At 35.8% G+C, this 17,520-nt stretch overlaps 3 protein-coding genes across 3 annotated transcripts; all 3 read right to left on the reverse strand.

The window, feature by feature from the left end:
• Nucleotides 1-1,939: 1,939 nt before the first annotated feature.
• On the reverse strand, nucleotides 1,940-2,348 carry EV154DRAFT_485973 (uncharacterized protein; the record flags this gene model as incomplete). The annotated part of the gene is made up of 2 exons (XM_051598800.1): nucleotides 1,940-2,164; nucleotides 2,208-2,348. 2 exons carry the CDS (start codon nucleotides 2,346-2,348, stop codon nucleotides 1,940-1,942), a joined length of 366 nt encoding a protein of 121 aa, XP_051452937.1.
• A 6,984-nt stretch (nucleotides 2,349-9,332) lies between these two features.
• Nucleotides 9,333-11,059, reverse strand: EV154DRAFT_568548 (uncharacterized protein; the record flags this gene model as incomplete). Its single annotated transcript, XM_051606084.1, has 4 exons — nucleotides 9,333-9,359; nucleotides 9,442-10,119; nucleotides 10,176-10,372; nucleotides 10,684-11,059. The coding sequence occupies 4 exons, from the start codon at nucleotides 11,057-11,059 to the stop codon at nucleotides 9,333-9,335; spliced, it is 1,278 nt and encodes a 425-aa protein (XP_051452938.1).
• Nucleotides 11,060-11,098: 39 nt separating this feature from the next.
• On the reverse strand, nucleotides 11,099-12,877 carry EV154DRAFT_575786 (uncharacterized protein; the record flags this gene model as incomplete). The annotated part of the gene is made up of 3 exons (XM_051606462.1): nucleotides 11,099-11,526; nucleotides 11,706-11,861; nucleotides 11,893-12,877. The coding sequence occupies 3 exons, from the start codon at nucleotides 12,875-12,877 to the stop codon at nucleotides 11,099-11,101; spliced, it is 1,569 nt and encodes a 522-aa protein (XP_051452939.1).
• Between the last annotated feature and the right edge of the window lie 4,643 nt (nucleotides 12,878-17,520).

Here is a 17,520-nt window from a genome sequence, read left to right on the forward strand (position 1 = left end):
CTGCAAAGAAAACGACTACCTTGTTTCTTTGGGCCGTTCTCGTTACGACCCCGATCTTCGCCTTAAGTCTTTGGAGTTCAAGTGCGATTGCGGTGGAAAAAACAGCAGTAAATTCACCGGTAAAAGACTTTCGAAGACAAGACGCACCGATTGCCCTTTCAAGTGGGTGGTCGGTTCCAGTTGGAGAAAAGATCAGGGTGTTTATGCGGCAAAATTCACCCAGCACTTAAACAATACTGGACATCATCTTGAGTCTGCTGATTCTCTCGCTGGTTATTCGATTGCATGCAAGATTGGAGACGTCACATGAAGGTAATCAAGGATATGACAATTGCTAATAGCTCTCCTCAAGATATCTTGATTTACCTTCGCCAAAAATTCCCTCGTAATTTTTTCAGACCTAGTAAGGTTTACAATGCCAGACAGAAGATTCGTGAAGAGTATTTGGATGGTCGCTCTCCTCTGCAAGCTCTTTTGGATCAATTTTCTAAAGCAGACTCGGGATTTATCTACGCGTACAACTCGAATGAGGACGGTACCATCAAAATACTTTTTTTAGCGCACTCTCATTCCTTCGAAATGGTTGAGCATTTCCCTCAAGTGCTTTTGATGGATTGCACGTACAAAACTAACAAGTTTGATATGCCATTGTTGCACGTTGTTGGTATCGGTTGCTTCAACAAGACATTTTTTGTGTGCAGTGTGTTTTTGAAAGACGAAACCCAGGCCAATTATGAGTGGGCGGTCTCAACATTACGTATGAAGTTTTTTTGGTGCTATGTAGAGACATTCGATCCTAGCATTATTGCTATTGAAGAAAAATTCGAGAGATAAAGCTACGAATTAAGAATAAAAATAAAGAAATTTGACGAAGTAAAATGATCAAACTGCAAAAATAAACTAAAGTCTGTATTATGCAATAAATTGGGTTCTTTATATACATATTCAGGGCTGGCTGAATATCAATCATTAAAGTGAAACCTGTCAAATATACAATGGGCGTATTGTCAAATAAAGATCGAGCATCTCATGGTACCTTCGAGAATCTTGTTATTGACGAGCGATCATATCATTGGATTGTATTATCTAGAATAAATGTATGACTATTGTTTTCTATATGTTGATGAGTAATCAATGCGTAGTAAATAGAGTGTAATAGCATGTATTTGATTTAAAGAGTAATGCAATAATGATTTATAGAAAGGTTATCAAATAAGGAAGAAAGATTTGATGATAGCGTTATATCTGTATATAAGCTCGATCACAACAATTGACCGTGATTTGGCATTAAAAGCTACTTTAGAGACAATTTTTGATTCCAGCACCATTCTTATCAGTTGTTGGCATATCACGAAGAACGTTTTGGCCAAATGCAAAGATTATTTTTGAACAGATGATGATTGGAACGAGTTTATGATCAGATGGAATAGATGTATGAATAGGTTTGATGAAGAAGAGTGGGAGCGAAACTGTAGTGTCATGAGAGATAATTACGGGTTGAACGCAAGATACCTCCCACTGTTTGCGTAACTTGAATCAACATGGTTGCCGTGGAAAGAGCATTTTGCTAACCCTTGGGTCAACAAGCACCTCCACCTTGCCGCCATCAATACATCCAGGATTGAAGGTGCTCATAACAAGTTGAAGCGAAGACTCAAGATATCAACTAGTCATTTAGACAAGGAGGCAAACTTGGTGAATAGTACAGTTGAAGTCGATGCCAGAGAATTTAAAGCTCGTTTGGAGGACCGAAAACTCGAGGTTGTTACCGAGGTTGAAAAGCGAACCATGATGACAAGAGTTATAAGAAGAGTGTCCTTATACGCTTTGACCGAAGCTCTTGAGCAAGTCAAAAAAATAAAGAATTCTGCATTGCAACCTCTGTTGGACTGTACGAATACATACACGGTGACAACTGGCATTCCATGCGTACACAGGATCAAAGCCCTTGAGGAGCAACGCCAAGTTCTTCAAGTTGATGATTTTCATCAACAATGGAGATTTGAGTATTTTCGTAGCTCTGAGCAGTTGGAAGAATTGGATCCGGAAAGCAATTTGGACTACCTCGTTGACTTGCTGCGTACCCGTTTTGGAAATGCAGCTTGTTAAGAACAAGAGGAGATGGTATCGCGTCTTTTTGACCTGGTTCATTTGCCGTTGGTACCTATAGAGCCACGAAACTATGCCAGGCTAAGATGAAGACCTACCGGTTCCACTGCGAGAAGAAATGAAACTTCGTTAAAAAGAAGAAATCCCTCCGCTTTTGAACATGCTGAAAGAAGAACAAGGATTTGTGGAACTTGTAAACAGCCGCGACATGACACAAGACAACGCTCCCAAAGAGTCATGTCCCAACATACTCGCTCATCTTAACAAACACAATGATCATCTTGATCGCCTATTCTTATTTTTTTCTTTCAACTTTATTTTTTATCTTTCTTTATTTCTATCACATAAAAAATCTCCAAATCTCAATCGTAATTTTTCTAAAAATTTCTTGTGTGTAATAAGCCAAAAAAAATCGAGGGGGTGAAAATAAGAAAAGAGAGGGTGAAAATAACAATTCCCAAAATAAAGATAAAAATAAAAATAAAAATAAAATAAAAATAAAAATAAAAATAAAAATAAAAATAAAATAAAAATAAAAATAAAAATAAAAATAAAAATAAAAATAAAAATAAAAATAAAAATAAAAATAAAAATAGAAATAAAAAATAAAAAAAAAAAAAAAAATGAACAAAATGGCGTGAATGAATCTTAAACGCCGACTAGATGTCCGGTTGGGAATAAAAAAAATGTGACACCAGAATTGATAAAGAAATCTGCAATCAACACTTGTTCAATAATTTACCAAAGTTCTTCGCCAGCAACAACACGTTTACATATAAAAAAAAATGGTCAACAAAGTTGTTTACAACAAACAAAAAATCTGCCATAGTGGTAACCGGTACAAATTATATCCGTGATCTCGATAACAGCATTATTTCTTTGTCTTTCCGGAATAGTCGCAGAACTTATATAAGGACAGTTAATTATGATAGAACAATTTTAAATGCGATTAATTAACATCCTTAATGTTGTTACTATTCCATTGAAACGTATGCTGGGAGCAAATGGATCCACGTGCCAAAATTGCTTTTGATGACCCACGATGAACACTCACAAATGTCCCAACTTGTGGCACACCCACAATTGCCAATCCAATTGTTGGAAAATGTTTTACCTTGTCATCTATTTTCAACGAAACGTACGAATCATCATAGTATTTATTGTTGGTTATATATGTATATGCCATTTGAGTTTTCTAGTTATTATAGTCCGAATGTTATGGTCAGGGATTGTTATTTATGCAATCACATTCCACAATATTAGTACTAATGATTGCGGTAATATTATAACTCTGATGAAAAAAACCAATCATATCAACGTTTTACGACAGAAACATTAACAAGTCACATCATTCACATATTTTTGCCGGACTATGGATGTACGTTTTCGCCGTGCAAAACCAGTTTGATGATGCTCTGCCATGAAGTTCGAGTTTTTTTAAATCTGTAACCAACCTCCACAAACACCGTTTCGGTTACGAACACTTAAACTATTCAACGAACGTTTCTAGATTATTTTAATTGATTGAGGGTACTCCGTAAACGTTATTAGATTATCTCAAACTATAGAATCGTAACGGATAACGGACCAGAGTACCCAAAAGTATCGGATCCTGACGGACAACGGACCGGAATACCCAGAGGTATGGGATCTTGACGGATAACGGACCAGAGTACCAAAAGTATCGAAATCTCGACGGACAACGGACCAAAAATTCCTAAAGTATTGGATTTTAAAGGATAATGGAGCAAAGTTTCCCAAACAACTTCACTTCAAATATTCCACGAGTTGGGACTGAACTTATAAAATAAAAACAAATGTCTCCAACATTTTGTGGTTTTGCTAGGAAATAGGTTAAGATAGTTCCTAACCACCAAATAATGGTAATACCCAAAACTACTTGCGGTAACTGAGTTAGAGCCAATTTTTGGGCGTCCGCCGATGTATGTTTTAAGTTCAGATGACCAAAAGTCAGACTTGAGTTACAAAAAACTGATTTTAAACCAAATAAAAGCCGATCAATTTCAATTTTGGAGACGATATTTGTATTAGTGCTTTGCATTGAGAACAAAATAAAAAATAAACCAAAAGTGATACTACAGTATTATCACTTTAAATTCAGACAAACGAAAATTATTTTCAGACAAGCTCAAAAAAAAATTCAGACTAAAAAAAAATATTTTCAGACAAACGTAAAAAATTATTCAGATTATTTAAGAAAAAATATTCAGACAGACGTTTTCATCTTCTTAATTTCAAAGTTTCGTTTAACATAAAATATTTAAAATGCAAGCAGAAGATTACAACATAGCAAACGAGTTTGTAATGAGAGAACCTTATTTCGAAGAAGTCATCGATGAGATGGATGTGGATGAGGACCCTGCCACAACTTTTGGTAAATTAATTCTGTTGGCCGACGATTCGACTGTACCTCAGCAAATCTCGGTAAATGATGAGATGGAACAGGAAAGTGGATCGGAAGAAGTGGAGAATGATGCGGAAAACAGTGACATCAACCTAAGCTCACACCAAACAACAGGATATAAAGCCTATGGGCCCGATAATATTAGAATGTTTCTTCAGCTTATGCAAGAAGAAGGTCACAGTGTTGCTAAACATGCCAAAACTTGTTTTATCCCACGCTCTACAGCCTATGAAATATTGAAACAGTGGAATGAAAGTGATGGAACCGTGATTCCTATCGGCTGTTTAAAGAAGCCTTCTAAAATAGGCGGGGCAAAGCGAGCAAACAATTGTGAGATCACGGCACAGCAAACTGAGTTTCTTGCCGAGTTAGTAGACAAAAACCCTTGTATTACCATTGACATGGCAAGAGAGGAACTGTGTTCCTCTTTTGAAGGGTTTAGCATTTCCCAAAGTGGATTGAGAAAGCATATGGTTGAAAAGATACGACTTTCATTAAAAGACTCACATGTCTATACAATGGAAAGAGATGCGAAGAGAACATTGGATCTTCGATTTAACGTAGTAACTGCTTGGAAAGCAGCTGGGGTTGACTTCCAAACTAACTGCGTGTTTATGGATGAGGCCGGTTTCAACGCGCACCAGATCAGAAGTAAAGCCTGGTCCGTCTAGGGAACACCTGCCATCGTTTCTGTTCCAACTCAAAAGGGCGTTAACTTGAGCATTATTGGGTGTATATCGCCTTTTGGAACCATCAATTTTTCCAAGGTAGAGCCTTTGAAGCCAGATGATGTAGCTAAGATAGAGAAAGAGTTTCCTTTACCAGCCAGCAAAAAAAGAAAGGCTAAAACCGATGACACAAAAAAGGAAAAGCCAAAAAAGAGTACGACTGCGTACCATGTTGTAACCTTTGTTCGAAATGTCATGGATGTCCTAGACAGACACAACAAGCATGGATTCTATATCGTCATGGATAATTGTAGAATTCATCATTCCCATTACGTTGTTGATGCCATCGAAAGTAGAGGCTATAAGCCTTTATTTATGCCACCATATTCACCATTTTTGAATCCTATTGAGGAGTGCTGGTCCAAGATCAAGAAGCACATCAAAAGAAATCCGCTTTCAACATTGGACACTTTAACCCCAAGAATCAAGGCAGCCTGTGAGACTATTACCACGGAAGATTGTAATGGTTGGATACGACACTCTGAAACGTACTGGGATAAATGCCTCAACAAAGAATCAAAACTAGTTTAAACTTTTACTTGTCTGAATTTTTGTTATCATATTTCTGAAAATAATTTCTCTTTGTCTGAATAATTTTTTACGTTTGTCTGAAAAAATTTTTTTTTAGTCTGAATTTTTTTTTGAGCTTGTCTGAAAATAATTTTCGTTTGTCTGAATTTAAAGTGATAATACTGTATTAAAGCTTGGATACCACTTTACTATGGACGAAGAAATATAATTAAAAAACATATTAAAATGTATTCCAAAATTGTATTCATGGTCTATGAGAAAAACTATGGATATTTAAATAAACAACTGGGATAGTTCTAGGGAGAATATTAAGCGCCTTATTGGATCATGAAGTGATAATCTGGTGATAGTAAATAATCAACATGTCTTTAGCTTTAGCCCTTCCATACTGAGTATATAAATACTAGTCAGAGGGATCAACAATTATAACATCAAATGACAAGAGTAATATTTGTGGTCAGGATCCATTAATATTCTATAGTCCAGACCCATTCGATTGTTTTGCTTTTGCAAAATAAATATTTACTCACCACAGGGATGTACCCTGTGTACAGACTCCAACGGTAGGATGAGATCACGCGTGGTAATCTGTGATTCATGATTAACTTTTACAATTATTATCCATCCTTAATGTGATGTGACAATTAAATTTATTATTATATCTATGATATCCTCAACAATTAGGCTAGCGGCCGTGTCCGCAACATTTAAACCGCGATAATTGTCAGTAGCAGGACTGTTAAGGATTAATTCTTTTCGGGAAATTTATGTTAGGTAACAACGTATTTGATGCAAAGTACTTGCTACATACGTTTTTGAAATGCAATTTTGTATTCTAGAAATCTTAAAAAGTTTACTTATCACTTGCAATTAGAAAACCCACGTTGGAGAATTTTGTGATTTTACCGTGATATTGACAGCGTACACGGCGTATCTTTCACAATATTATGGTAAAACAGTCTTAGGTATACTTCGCGCATGCAGGATACGGTAGATGATATTTCGTGTATTTTGCTACCTGTTGCAACATGATACACCCTATATTTTGTGCTTTTTTATGGCAAAAATATACGCTGTATCATGTGATGTATTCTGTGCGTACATGGGATATTCAATACCTGTGGATCGGATTATTAACAGGATACATCCTGTACTATAGGATGTATTTTGCGTTATTTGATTCAGGATACGGCGTAAAATAAACGGTCATTGGTTTTTGTATTTTAAGATGATGCTTTGTTATTGGCCTATATTTTTTAGATGATAGTAAATGACGCCTTTAATAAACAGATGGAGCTTTGTTATTGTGCTCTTATTACGAGTTACATATGCTATTGTGATATTATTTGTCATTAAAAATAGATTTTATATAGAAAACGGGCTCAACTGGGTCTACTTATGACATGATATTACATCTATTGTACCATACGTAGTCTTTATTGCATACATAGAAGCGAAAACAAAACTTATATCAAGAGCGTAATTGTGTGTCTAGCGTCAGCAATAGATGAGTATTGATGGGATGATGGAATTGTTTGGCAAACGAAGGAAGCAGCGGTTGTGACATATAGAACAAACCGCAATGACATGATATGCAGAAAAAAAGATACAAACAAGTAGCCAAAAACAAGAAAACTGTCACTATAACGAATTTGTTGTTTGTTGTAGGCAACTTTATTGCCAGAATCAACAACTGTTGTTGATTAGGTCAACAAACCTGTTGCCCATTATTGTTTTGTTTTTAAAAAAATATTGTTGCTGGCCAACAACTTTAGTAAACTATTCAACAAGTGTTGATTGCAGATTTCTTTATCAATTCTGGTGTCACATTTTTTCATTCTCAACCAGATATCTAGTCGGCGTTTAAGATTCATTCACGCCATTTTTTCCATGTTTATTTTTATTTTTACTATATTAAAATTATTGGAATCGTAATTACCACTATGGTGAAAAATTTGGTAACGATTCGTTTAAATTTGGTAACAAAACGTACAACTTTTACAGCCAAATACAGGCTTTTTTTTAACTAGCTGTAATGTTTGAAGCGAAAAAATGAAAATTTTTACCTGTTTTTCGTTGCGCACTACATTTATTCCTTGATACATGACTTCGGATAGAAACTAATACTGTATACCATCGTATTCTCAATAACAAGCTGCAATTAAAAGCAGAAAACAAGTTTGACACATGGGGTGCTGTAGGTAACCTTTAGAACAAGTCGTTCAACAACCAAATATTTTATAAATCTATTCAATTTCAAGGGACCCTCAAAACTGATGGAGTTGGTATATCAGTCATAAAACATAATATGGATACCAACAGAAAGATACATATCCATTGCAAATAATACAACACCCGTTACTGTTGATCAACAGAGTATATAGAGAGGGTTAGACAATCTGACTTGAGAAGGAATGATGTAAACTGCATTCTTACAGATCCTGGAAGACGTCATCTTATATATTACCTTTTATGAAACTAGTAAAACAGAAGATAAGAATACTTTAAAGTATACGAAGATGAATAGAACAAAAACGCAAAGACATCTCAGACTTTTGAGAGAATTAACAAAACCTGTAATTTTCAAGGCTGCTGAGGTGGTTTTGTCAAAAAATTGAATCCTTTTCATCAAAGATTAAAAACTATTCCAACTATATCAAAGAAAGAGTATCTGTCGATATTCTATTGAGAGAGTATTATGAGAACGAAACTTACAATGCAACACAAGTGTATTTTCTTAATTCTTGCTTTCAATTCAAAGTGAAAAAACCTCGAAGCAACTACCCCTAACCTCAAGTTTCTCCTGATTACTTTACTAATTTCCACATGTATGCTACTTATTTGGATATCACGATACAACATATTCATGTGAAAAGACGTTTGAATAACACAGAAAAGCAGAAACACTTAGAGGTACGTTAGAAACAGGTCCATTGGATTTACTGAGGGAATCGTGCACGGCAACTTTTGGAAAAGCCACAGATTTTGCCTTTCCGTAAACTAACACCCTGAAACTGTTGAGGATGTCATTGATTATAATAAAGGAATTATAACATTTACATAATAATGGATGATCATGTATAAATATTCATGGCTCACACTTCGCCCCATTTGTTATCATCAGAACAGTTGGTGTCTGTGCACAAGGTGATTTGCCTTGTGACGAGTAAAATATTATAATACCATAAAAGTATAGTACAATCCTATAGGCGGAATATTCTTGTGTGGGTAAAAAGGGTGTAATCCATTTGGGGTGTAATCCTCGGTATAATAGTTTTTCCGAAATAAATATCCTTAACGGTCACTGATAGAGTTGTATAAAAAGACTTTAATTTTTTTTTGTTTTACACTCCAAATTTTTAATTATAAGATTATAGATGCTATGTCTTCAATTACATAGCAAACTGATAAAAGAAAATACAGAATCTTACGAAGTAAAGCATTTTTAATATGGTTTTTTTTATTCTAAAAGGTTTTGTATTTTTTTGTGTGATTTTATAGCTTTTTGTAGCAGGCAAAGACAGTGTTTTTATAGTTTTTCAGGATGTCTCTGCCTTTTTGCTTGTCTGCAGTGATTATGACGATTTTCTTTTTAATATTGTCAATTCTTACAAGATAGGGTATGCACCCAATTGTTTTGTAGCAAACGGTGTAAAAGTGGGAGCCATCATACGAAGATGAGTACACACGACCTTGAATTTCGTAATTCAGTTTTTCGGATATTTGTAAGATACTTGGAAAGTAAGTCGTTTCCAATGCGATACCAGCTCCTCTTGCATTTCCCAAGAATAGGAAGGGCGGGAAGTCTTGTAAGCTTACAGTATTCTGAGAAGTGACTGTGCCTGTACACCCTTCGAATCTACAAGCATGCTTTCTCTCTCTGACAATGTGTTCATATTTGAACACAGCGCTGAACTCGTTGTCAAGACTTTGGTGAGAAGCAAACGTACGTTCAGCAGAAAATGCCGTTCTCATTTCAAATCCCACTTCGATTACTGGTTGAGTTTCTGAGTTAGGATCAACGAAACTATGTTCAGCATTAACAGAACAAAGGTGTGATCTAAGTGTTGAGCATCCAGGGAAATTTGAGATGGCTGCCTGGAACCTCTCTGAGCATTTACCCATGATGAAGTTAAGGACCTCTAGGCAATCACCGTATTTACCTTTAGGATACTGCATCGATCCGTCCAACTTCTCCAAAGACCAAACAAAATCTCTTGCCATGGCGGATGCCTCATTGGTGAGAGCAACCTTTTCTTCCATAGTTCTGGCATAGTTCTGGCATGTTTGTGTGCGCAATATTTGTCGTAAGTGCTCATGAACATGCTGTCATATATGTTTTCGCTATTTTCCAACTTGGTAAAATTAACGGAAGGAAAAACATTGTTCCACAGCAATTCAAACGTAGCATCAATGAAACACGAGGCGGATGTATTCGCAGAAATATGATCAAAGAAAGTAATCCTGGAAGAAATAGGATCGGCTTGCAATTTCGATGCATCATGGTTAAATTTTTTGACAAATTCATTGTAGGTTTTGACATTCAAATTTTTTGCTTGGTTACAGGCTCTAAACAAGGCTTAGTCACAGAAGAAGAGGCCCTCTTCTGGACTGCCTTTTGTTTTATGCCATTTGAAATGTGACTTTATTTAAAACAGTAAAAAAAACCAACTACAATTATTCGTTAAGCAATAAAAATGGCAATGAACTAATATAAAACCTACCAAAAGTGTATTATTGGTTAAATGATAAAATGGAATAAAGAAAAAAAAGAAGAAGAAAAATAAGAGAAGTATACTTTCGCAAGTATTTATAAAGAGGCAAATTCATAGAACAACAAAATGGAGTGTGTGAAGACAATTGTGAAAAATAGTAAAATGTGACGTTTACATTTCACATTGACCGGGTCACTACTTCTACTGATAGTTTTCACAGCAACCGTTTCCTCTTCCACAACCAAGCCGTCATCCACGTAACCTTGCCAGATTTTATCAAAATCCAACGATCCAACTGAAGATACAGACTTGTTGTCATCAAGATCGGGAGAGGCAGTAAACTTACAGAACTTGACTTCTTCAACATCAAGCCAGCCTTCATCAACAAAACCTTCCAAAGTACGTCGAATGTTCAATGAGTTCATCGAACACACAGAGCTGCTATCATCGTCTTTTTTGATATTTTCGTCGGATAATGGGGTACTGCAATAATCAGATGCATATCCCATAATTTCTTCAGCAGCGTCACGAACAACAAAACCTCCAAACATTCTGTTTTTTAAATCCACATTTAGTTGTCCAGTAAAGTTTTAATCTCCATCGGATGTGACTTCGTAGTCACCGTTATGTTGACGATCATTCAATTCATATGGAAGATCATCGTCATATGTCGAAAAGAAAGCCGTGATACCATCTTCCATCTTATTTTTCTCTTCAATACGGTGACTGTTTGCATCTTTATCTACACCAAAAATCTCGTAAAAGTTGGTGCTTTCTTCAACAGCACTGTCCAAACTTCTCTTCTTAATATTTCTGCTGGATTTATCACCGTAGATGGCATTAATGTTATCTGGTGGTCTACTATCAGATGCTTCGTACAAAGTTATTATAAGTCTTTTACTTTGAGTCTTTCTTTTTTTAGACCCGTAAACAGGACTGATTCCATTTTCATAGTAGTTGGCCAATTCGTTTCCATAAACCTGCGCAACTTTCATAATCTGAAGGAGGGCATTTCCTGCTTCATATTCGAATCGTAATTAAAAATGGTAGGTCGAAAATGGTCATCCAACCACCATTGCAACCAACTACGGCAATCTGGAAACGTCTTCAAAAGACTCCTTCCTGTTTCAATGACGACTTCTTCCCTGGTCGTTTTTTGCAACATGTTAGCAAGAGAAATAAATTCTTTAGATTTACCGGCAGGAACAATTCTCTGGATTTTGATAATTCTTTGGACAGATTGCATCCAATGAAAATAACATCCTTTAATTAATGACAAAGAAGATTTATCGTCCATATTGAAATGCTCTTCGCAGGCTTGTTGAAAACCTCGTTGCTCAGCTTTAGAGAAATCTAAAAGTATACCAAGAAAAAACTTTGATACAATTGCATATGTACTTCTTAAACAACGCCTTGAAGTAGAAGGCAAATTGTTCGGCGGTTTGGTGCTTGATGACAGCTTGAAAAAACACCACATGCTTTTTCATTTCTTCAACAGAGATGACGGATGAGACCAAATAATAACCGGAGGACACCGCTTTGTAAGTAACATCCGTGATAATGGGGTGCTTGTCAAAGGGCAACTTGAATTTTGTCATTTCAGGAGAGGAAAAGATAATGCAAAATTCAGAACTCATCACTTGTGCATGGTTAATTAAATTAGGAAAGTCATTTTCGATTTTATTGAACTCTTCGAAAAAGTCGCCATTGCTTTTGCTTTCAAGTCCCTGTCTGATTCTTGACTTTTTCAGCTCCATCTTAGCACGTTCTTTATTTCCAAGAATTGGATTAATGTTTTGAATAGACTTAATATCTTGACGACCGGCAACTGCAGTAGTGGGCGTCATGGTAGGATTCTTTTCCAAAATTTTATCGAGTTCTAACTTTTCTGTCATAGAAAGATGCTTAGAATTGTATACAACATGGGTGTGTCTTATTCTGCAATCCTTGTTTATCATATGCATCATGGTACAAGTCCTGGCTTTTACTTTGAAGAGATACTCTACTTTTACTTCACATTTAATCCAGCTCAAAAGCGTGTCGCAGTGATGACATTTACTTTGTTTTATAGCAGCCTCTCTGGTAAGAGGTCTAGTTGCCTTTAAATAAAATGGACAACTGCTTTTAATACATTCAGTTGCTCCCAAGCATGACTTTACAATACGGCGGTCATGTTCGTGATCGTCATCTGTCATAAGCCTAGAAAGTCTTCCTTTGTTGGGCTTATACGAGTTTTCGGTTGCTAATGACCAGCCAATGTTCAAGTCAAAGTCTTGGAACAAATTTTTAGACTCATTGAAGTGAGCTTTTGACGTCTCCTGTGCAAATTCTCGGGGAAATTGTATTTTAAACGTAGTCGTTTCTGACATTATTGTTATAATAGAAAAAGGAGAAAAAGCAGAAAAATTGAAATTTGGCTAAGTCATTAGTGGCTTATTACACCCCACGGAATATATATTTAACCGAGAATTACACCCCAAATAAATTACACCCAAACTCCACGCACCGAGAATATTCGGTTACTGAATATTACACGCACTAAACTTTCTCTTCGGCATTTACGTAATGTCACCTGCGGAGATGAATTTAGATCCTCACGTACTTTTGTCTTTACTTTGTAAGGCAGGAATTACTTCATAACACATTTATTTAAACAGACATTACGTATAACATTATATCATATTCCTCTAACGCGTCACATATATTATCCAAAAGCCATCTAATCATTTAGTATAAATACCTGTAGTTTTTGCTAATAGAATTCCCTAATCTAAATTTTCTCGAAATAAAAGATATCCACAGTTGTAACAGTATTTTCTTTTGTTACCTCAATTTACATTTTTATCACCATCCCAAACAGAAACTATTTACGAGTCTAAACATATTTTGGATCTATACCGACAGTCTTTTTTAAAAATTGCGCCGATACAGATTTTTTTAAAAAAAAAATCACTGCAAAATCAAGTATTGTAGTATAATAAACTTATATTACGATACCTATAAAACTTATTGGATTAAAAGAAAATTTATTAAGTTAACGAGGCCTTTTAAAACCAAACCTTCGCTGCGCTGCGGTAATTTTTTGAGCTTCACTATGGTTCGGTACGCTGAGCCTTGAAAAGCCTTGTGCTGCCGCAAGCCCGTTTGGCAATGAAAAACTTAAAATATAAAAAATTAGGCACAAATCTTACGAACAATTATAGCTTAAGCTACATTGCCTATTATCCGTCTGACACTGAAGAAAATTTCGATGCTTATCTGTACATGTTTTAATATTTGGAAGAAGAACATGTCCCTTCGCCCAGTTTAAAAAGTTGAACTATCTACCCAAAAGTTTTGATTGTTTATGTATCTGATTAACTATACTATGCGCAATGGCTCTGCTTCCTAATTAAAAATTTGATAATCCAATATGATAATTTCAAAGGAGACCCATCCACACACCTAAAACAAAACATATACGGTTCTTCTCTGATTAACGATATATTGTCGGTAAAACATGGTTCGTTGGCTGTTTTTTTTAGCTCAATGGTGTAATGCGTAATTCCTTAGTGCGTGATGTTGGGCAGGGCATCCGAACATTCAGTTATTTTTGAATTTTACCTTCGTAACAATATGCTGATGCTAATACTAAAAAGATGATTGCTTAAAGGAATAATGTTGTTTTCGTGCACCACTCATAAAATACTACATTAATACGTCTCTTTATGTTGAGATAGGATGTGTTTGTACCAACTTCCGGTGAAACCGCCCCTAATAATATATTTTTCGATAAGTTTCCGTATTATCAGTGTAGGCATAATAAGTTTCTCTTCGTTAACACTGCCTTGCAAAAACAATTTTGAGCTTTACAACTTATACTTAATGCTATTTGTCATAGTACTGAATGGACGGGTAACGTCTCAACCGAAACCCACGGATCTGCAATAGTAAGCTTTTTTTTTTGGCGATCACTTTTTACATAAAAGTCATTTTTTATATTATGACGCTCTCTGTAATAGTCAATTTTTATATAAGCACTTTCATTCAGTTTTATGTTTAATGTTATGGGTCGTATTCTCAGAAGGAGGGGTTTCCCTAGCATTAAGTTTTGTATCTGCTCAAAAATATTACGCTGTAGAACAAAATCACGCTGTAAAAACAAATTGTGGTCTAAGCTTTTATGCTGTAAAAAAAAAGGAATATTGTTTTTCAGAAGGTTACAATTTAATGCATAATACTTTAGGCCATATTCTTGGGTGAAAGGGGATATCCCCTCACCTCCACTTAAAATCCTAACTTTTGTGACTGGAAATTAGCTCGTCTTCTGACTGCGTACACTATGGCGGATTTTCTGTTTGACTCAAATAAATTTGTTCGTAAAACGTACAATAGTTGGTGGTTTTGCAACCAAGTTTGTTCGAATTGTCACCAACTGGTTTTGTTTGGTTTTTTTATTTTTTTTTAGCTGTTTGCTGCAATCAAATTTGTACGCAAAACGAACAACAGTTGGTGATTTTGCAATTAAATTTGTACGATTTGTCACCAACTGATTTTACTTTTCTTTGCAGTTGTTTGCTCCAAACTCATTTGTACGCAAACCAAACAACTGAAGGCAACTCTGTAACCAAACGTGTACGCAACTTCAACTATAGGAATAGTTTGAGGCTGTTTATAGGATTGTCCTTTATTAATAAATGAAATGTACGGGTATTTATATAAAGACTGTCTGCTAAGTTCATATCTCTAGTGCTATCTTGAAGTTATTATTGATTTACCAAAATTGTATACGATTATTACATAGTCACTAATTTAGTCTTATTTTAATAAATGTTAAGTCTTCTTAACTCTCTTTGCCTTTAACTAAATTTCAAGTATTTCTCAGACGTACCAAATTAGACTTGTGATGTAATATCCTTGTAGTTCAAACTATGACATTTATTGTTAAGCTTATATCACCAATGGTATCAGCATGAATAAACCTTTGTTAGCTCTAATATGGCTATAGCCTTGCTAGGTCACTACATGGCGCACCATACTTTTTTCGTCGGCGCACCACACTTTTTCGTGCACCATACTTTTCTCGCGCATAATGGATGCAAACATGATGTTAAAGAGTTTAAACAATTCCATCACTGTTCCTACTGTGCGTTTGAGTTAAATCTCATGGTTATTTGTCTAAGTTTTTTATTTTATTTTTTTATAATTTAAGGATAAATGTGATAAGAATAAGTATAATAAGGATAAGTGATAGGTAAAAAAAAAAGATTTAGTTATTTTGAAAATATTCAGATATGTCGTTAACACAGATGTCCCGGTGCGCATTAAATATTTTTTGTTGTAAAAAATTGATGGTTGGCCATTTTTTTCGGATGATTGGTTTCTTGGATTTGGCGTCAACAGTGGGCTTAATCATATAGAAATGACTGTTAATAAAAATAATATTAATAGGTTCATTAATTTTTTCTATATCTAATCCAAGAAATGCCACAAAAGGTACTGCAGCCCTGGTATAAATGACGTTTCCGTCTTCATCCCTCCGCAGATTATCATATTTGTCTGTTTTTGGCGTTGTTGCATGGAAGATAACTGATCGTTTAAATGTATCAGCAACTATTTGTGGGCAGCCATAGCAACCAAATCAAAGATTCGAATTGTCAAGACATGGCGCTTTTGTTGACAAACGGTTTGTTGTTATGTATGCTTCGTTTAAACCGTAGCTGTCACAAATGGAGATAGCAAACTTTGGCATGGATCCAGACTTCTTCGTGTCCAAAAACTGCAACACTGACAGCGCGACATCCACAATTACCATCGGGAATGGGATTAACAAATCCAGGAACATCGTCGGCATAATGACTATCTAGCATCTGGAATAGATTGCTATTGTCAGAGTGGCGTGTTACTACGGTTAATCCAAGTTAGTTTACGTAAAAAACAAAATTTTAAACACGATTTGTCGATACTTCTAAAATATATTTTAGTTTTAAATAAAAACCTACATATTAATTTCAAAATGAATATTGAAGAATCTTCTAACACTACCCACACTACTTATACAAAACGCGAAGAAAAAAATTACTGGGGTGTATACTGGTTACGTATAGCTAATTACACGATGACTCAGATTTCGGAAACAGTTGGATTACCTGTTTAGTCAGTACAAACCATTATTAATCGAATCAAAGAAAAGGGTACACCACTCGCTGAAAAACATAGTGGCGCGCCTAAAAAACTTAACGATAAAGATTTGAGATGTCTATAAGCCTTTACGAGACGCGAACCATTTGCTTTTTACAATAAAATAAACTCAGAGTTAAAACTCTATGATACTCACATCTCGAGACCAACTTCTTTTACTTATTTAAAAGACATTGGCTTTGGATCTTACTTTGCGGCACACAAGCCAGCGTTCACAGACGCTCAAAAAAAGAAACGACTTTGTTGGGCCAAAGAGCGGGTCAACTGGACCACAGAGCAATGGAGAGGGGTTGTCTGGTCGGATGAGTCCCGTTTCACGGTCGAAGGTTACGACGGTAGAGCGAGAGGGATACGAAAAGTCGGGGAAAGGTAAAAAAAGGAACATGTTGTTCCAACAATAAAATGGGGTAAAGGAAGCGTAATGATTTGTAGTTGTTTTTGGGTGGGTGGGTTTTGGCCTGTGGTCTTCATTGATGGTAATGTTGATCAGACGGCCTACATCAATGTTTTGGCATCAAAATTCCATCCTTGGTTTGTGGATCTCTGTGAGAAGGACGACAGGGATTCCATATTCCAAGAGGATGGTGCCACCTGTCACACAGGTGCTTATGCGACATGGTGAAAGGACACCCATTCCATCAGCCGCTTTGAGCACTGGCCCGCTCAAAGCCCTGATTTGAATCCCATTGCGTATGTTTGGAGTTCTCTCCAGTCCCTTATTAGTGATAAGAGGACTCGTATTAAAAATGTCAATGAGCTGAAAGAGGCTTTAGAAGAAGCCTATAAAGAAATAGGGGTCGATCTTGCGAGTAGGCTTGTTGGCAGTATGAAC

This window comes from Mucor mucedo (assembly GCF_025094135.1).
Source record: "Mucor mucedo strain NRRL 3635 chromosome Unknown EV154scaffold_128, whole genome shotgun sequence".
Classification (NCBI taxonomy): domain Eukaryota; kingdom Fungi; phylum Mucoromycota; class Mucoromycetes; order Mucorales; family Mucoraceae; genus Mucor; species Mucor mucedo.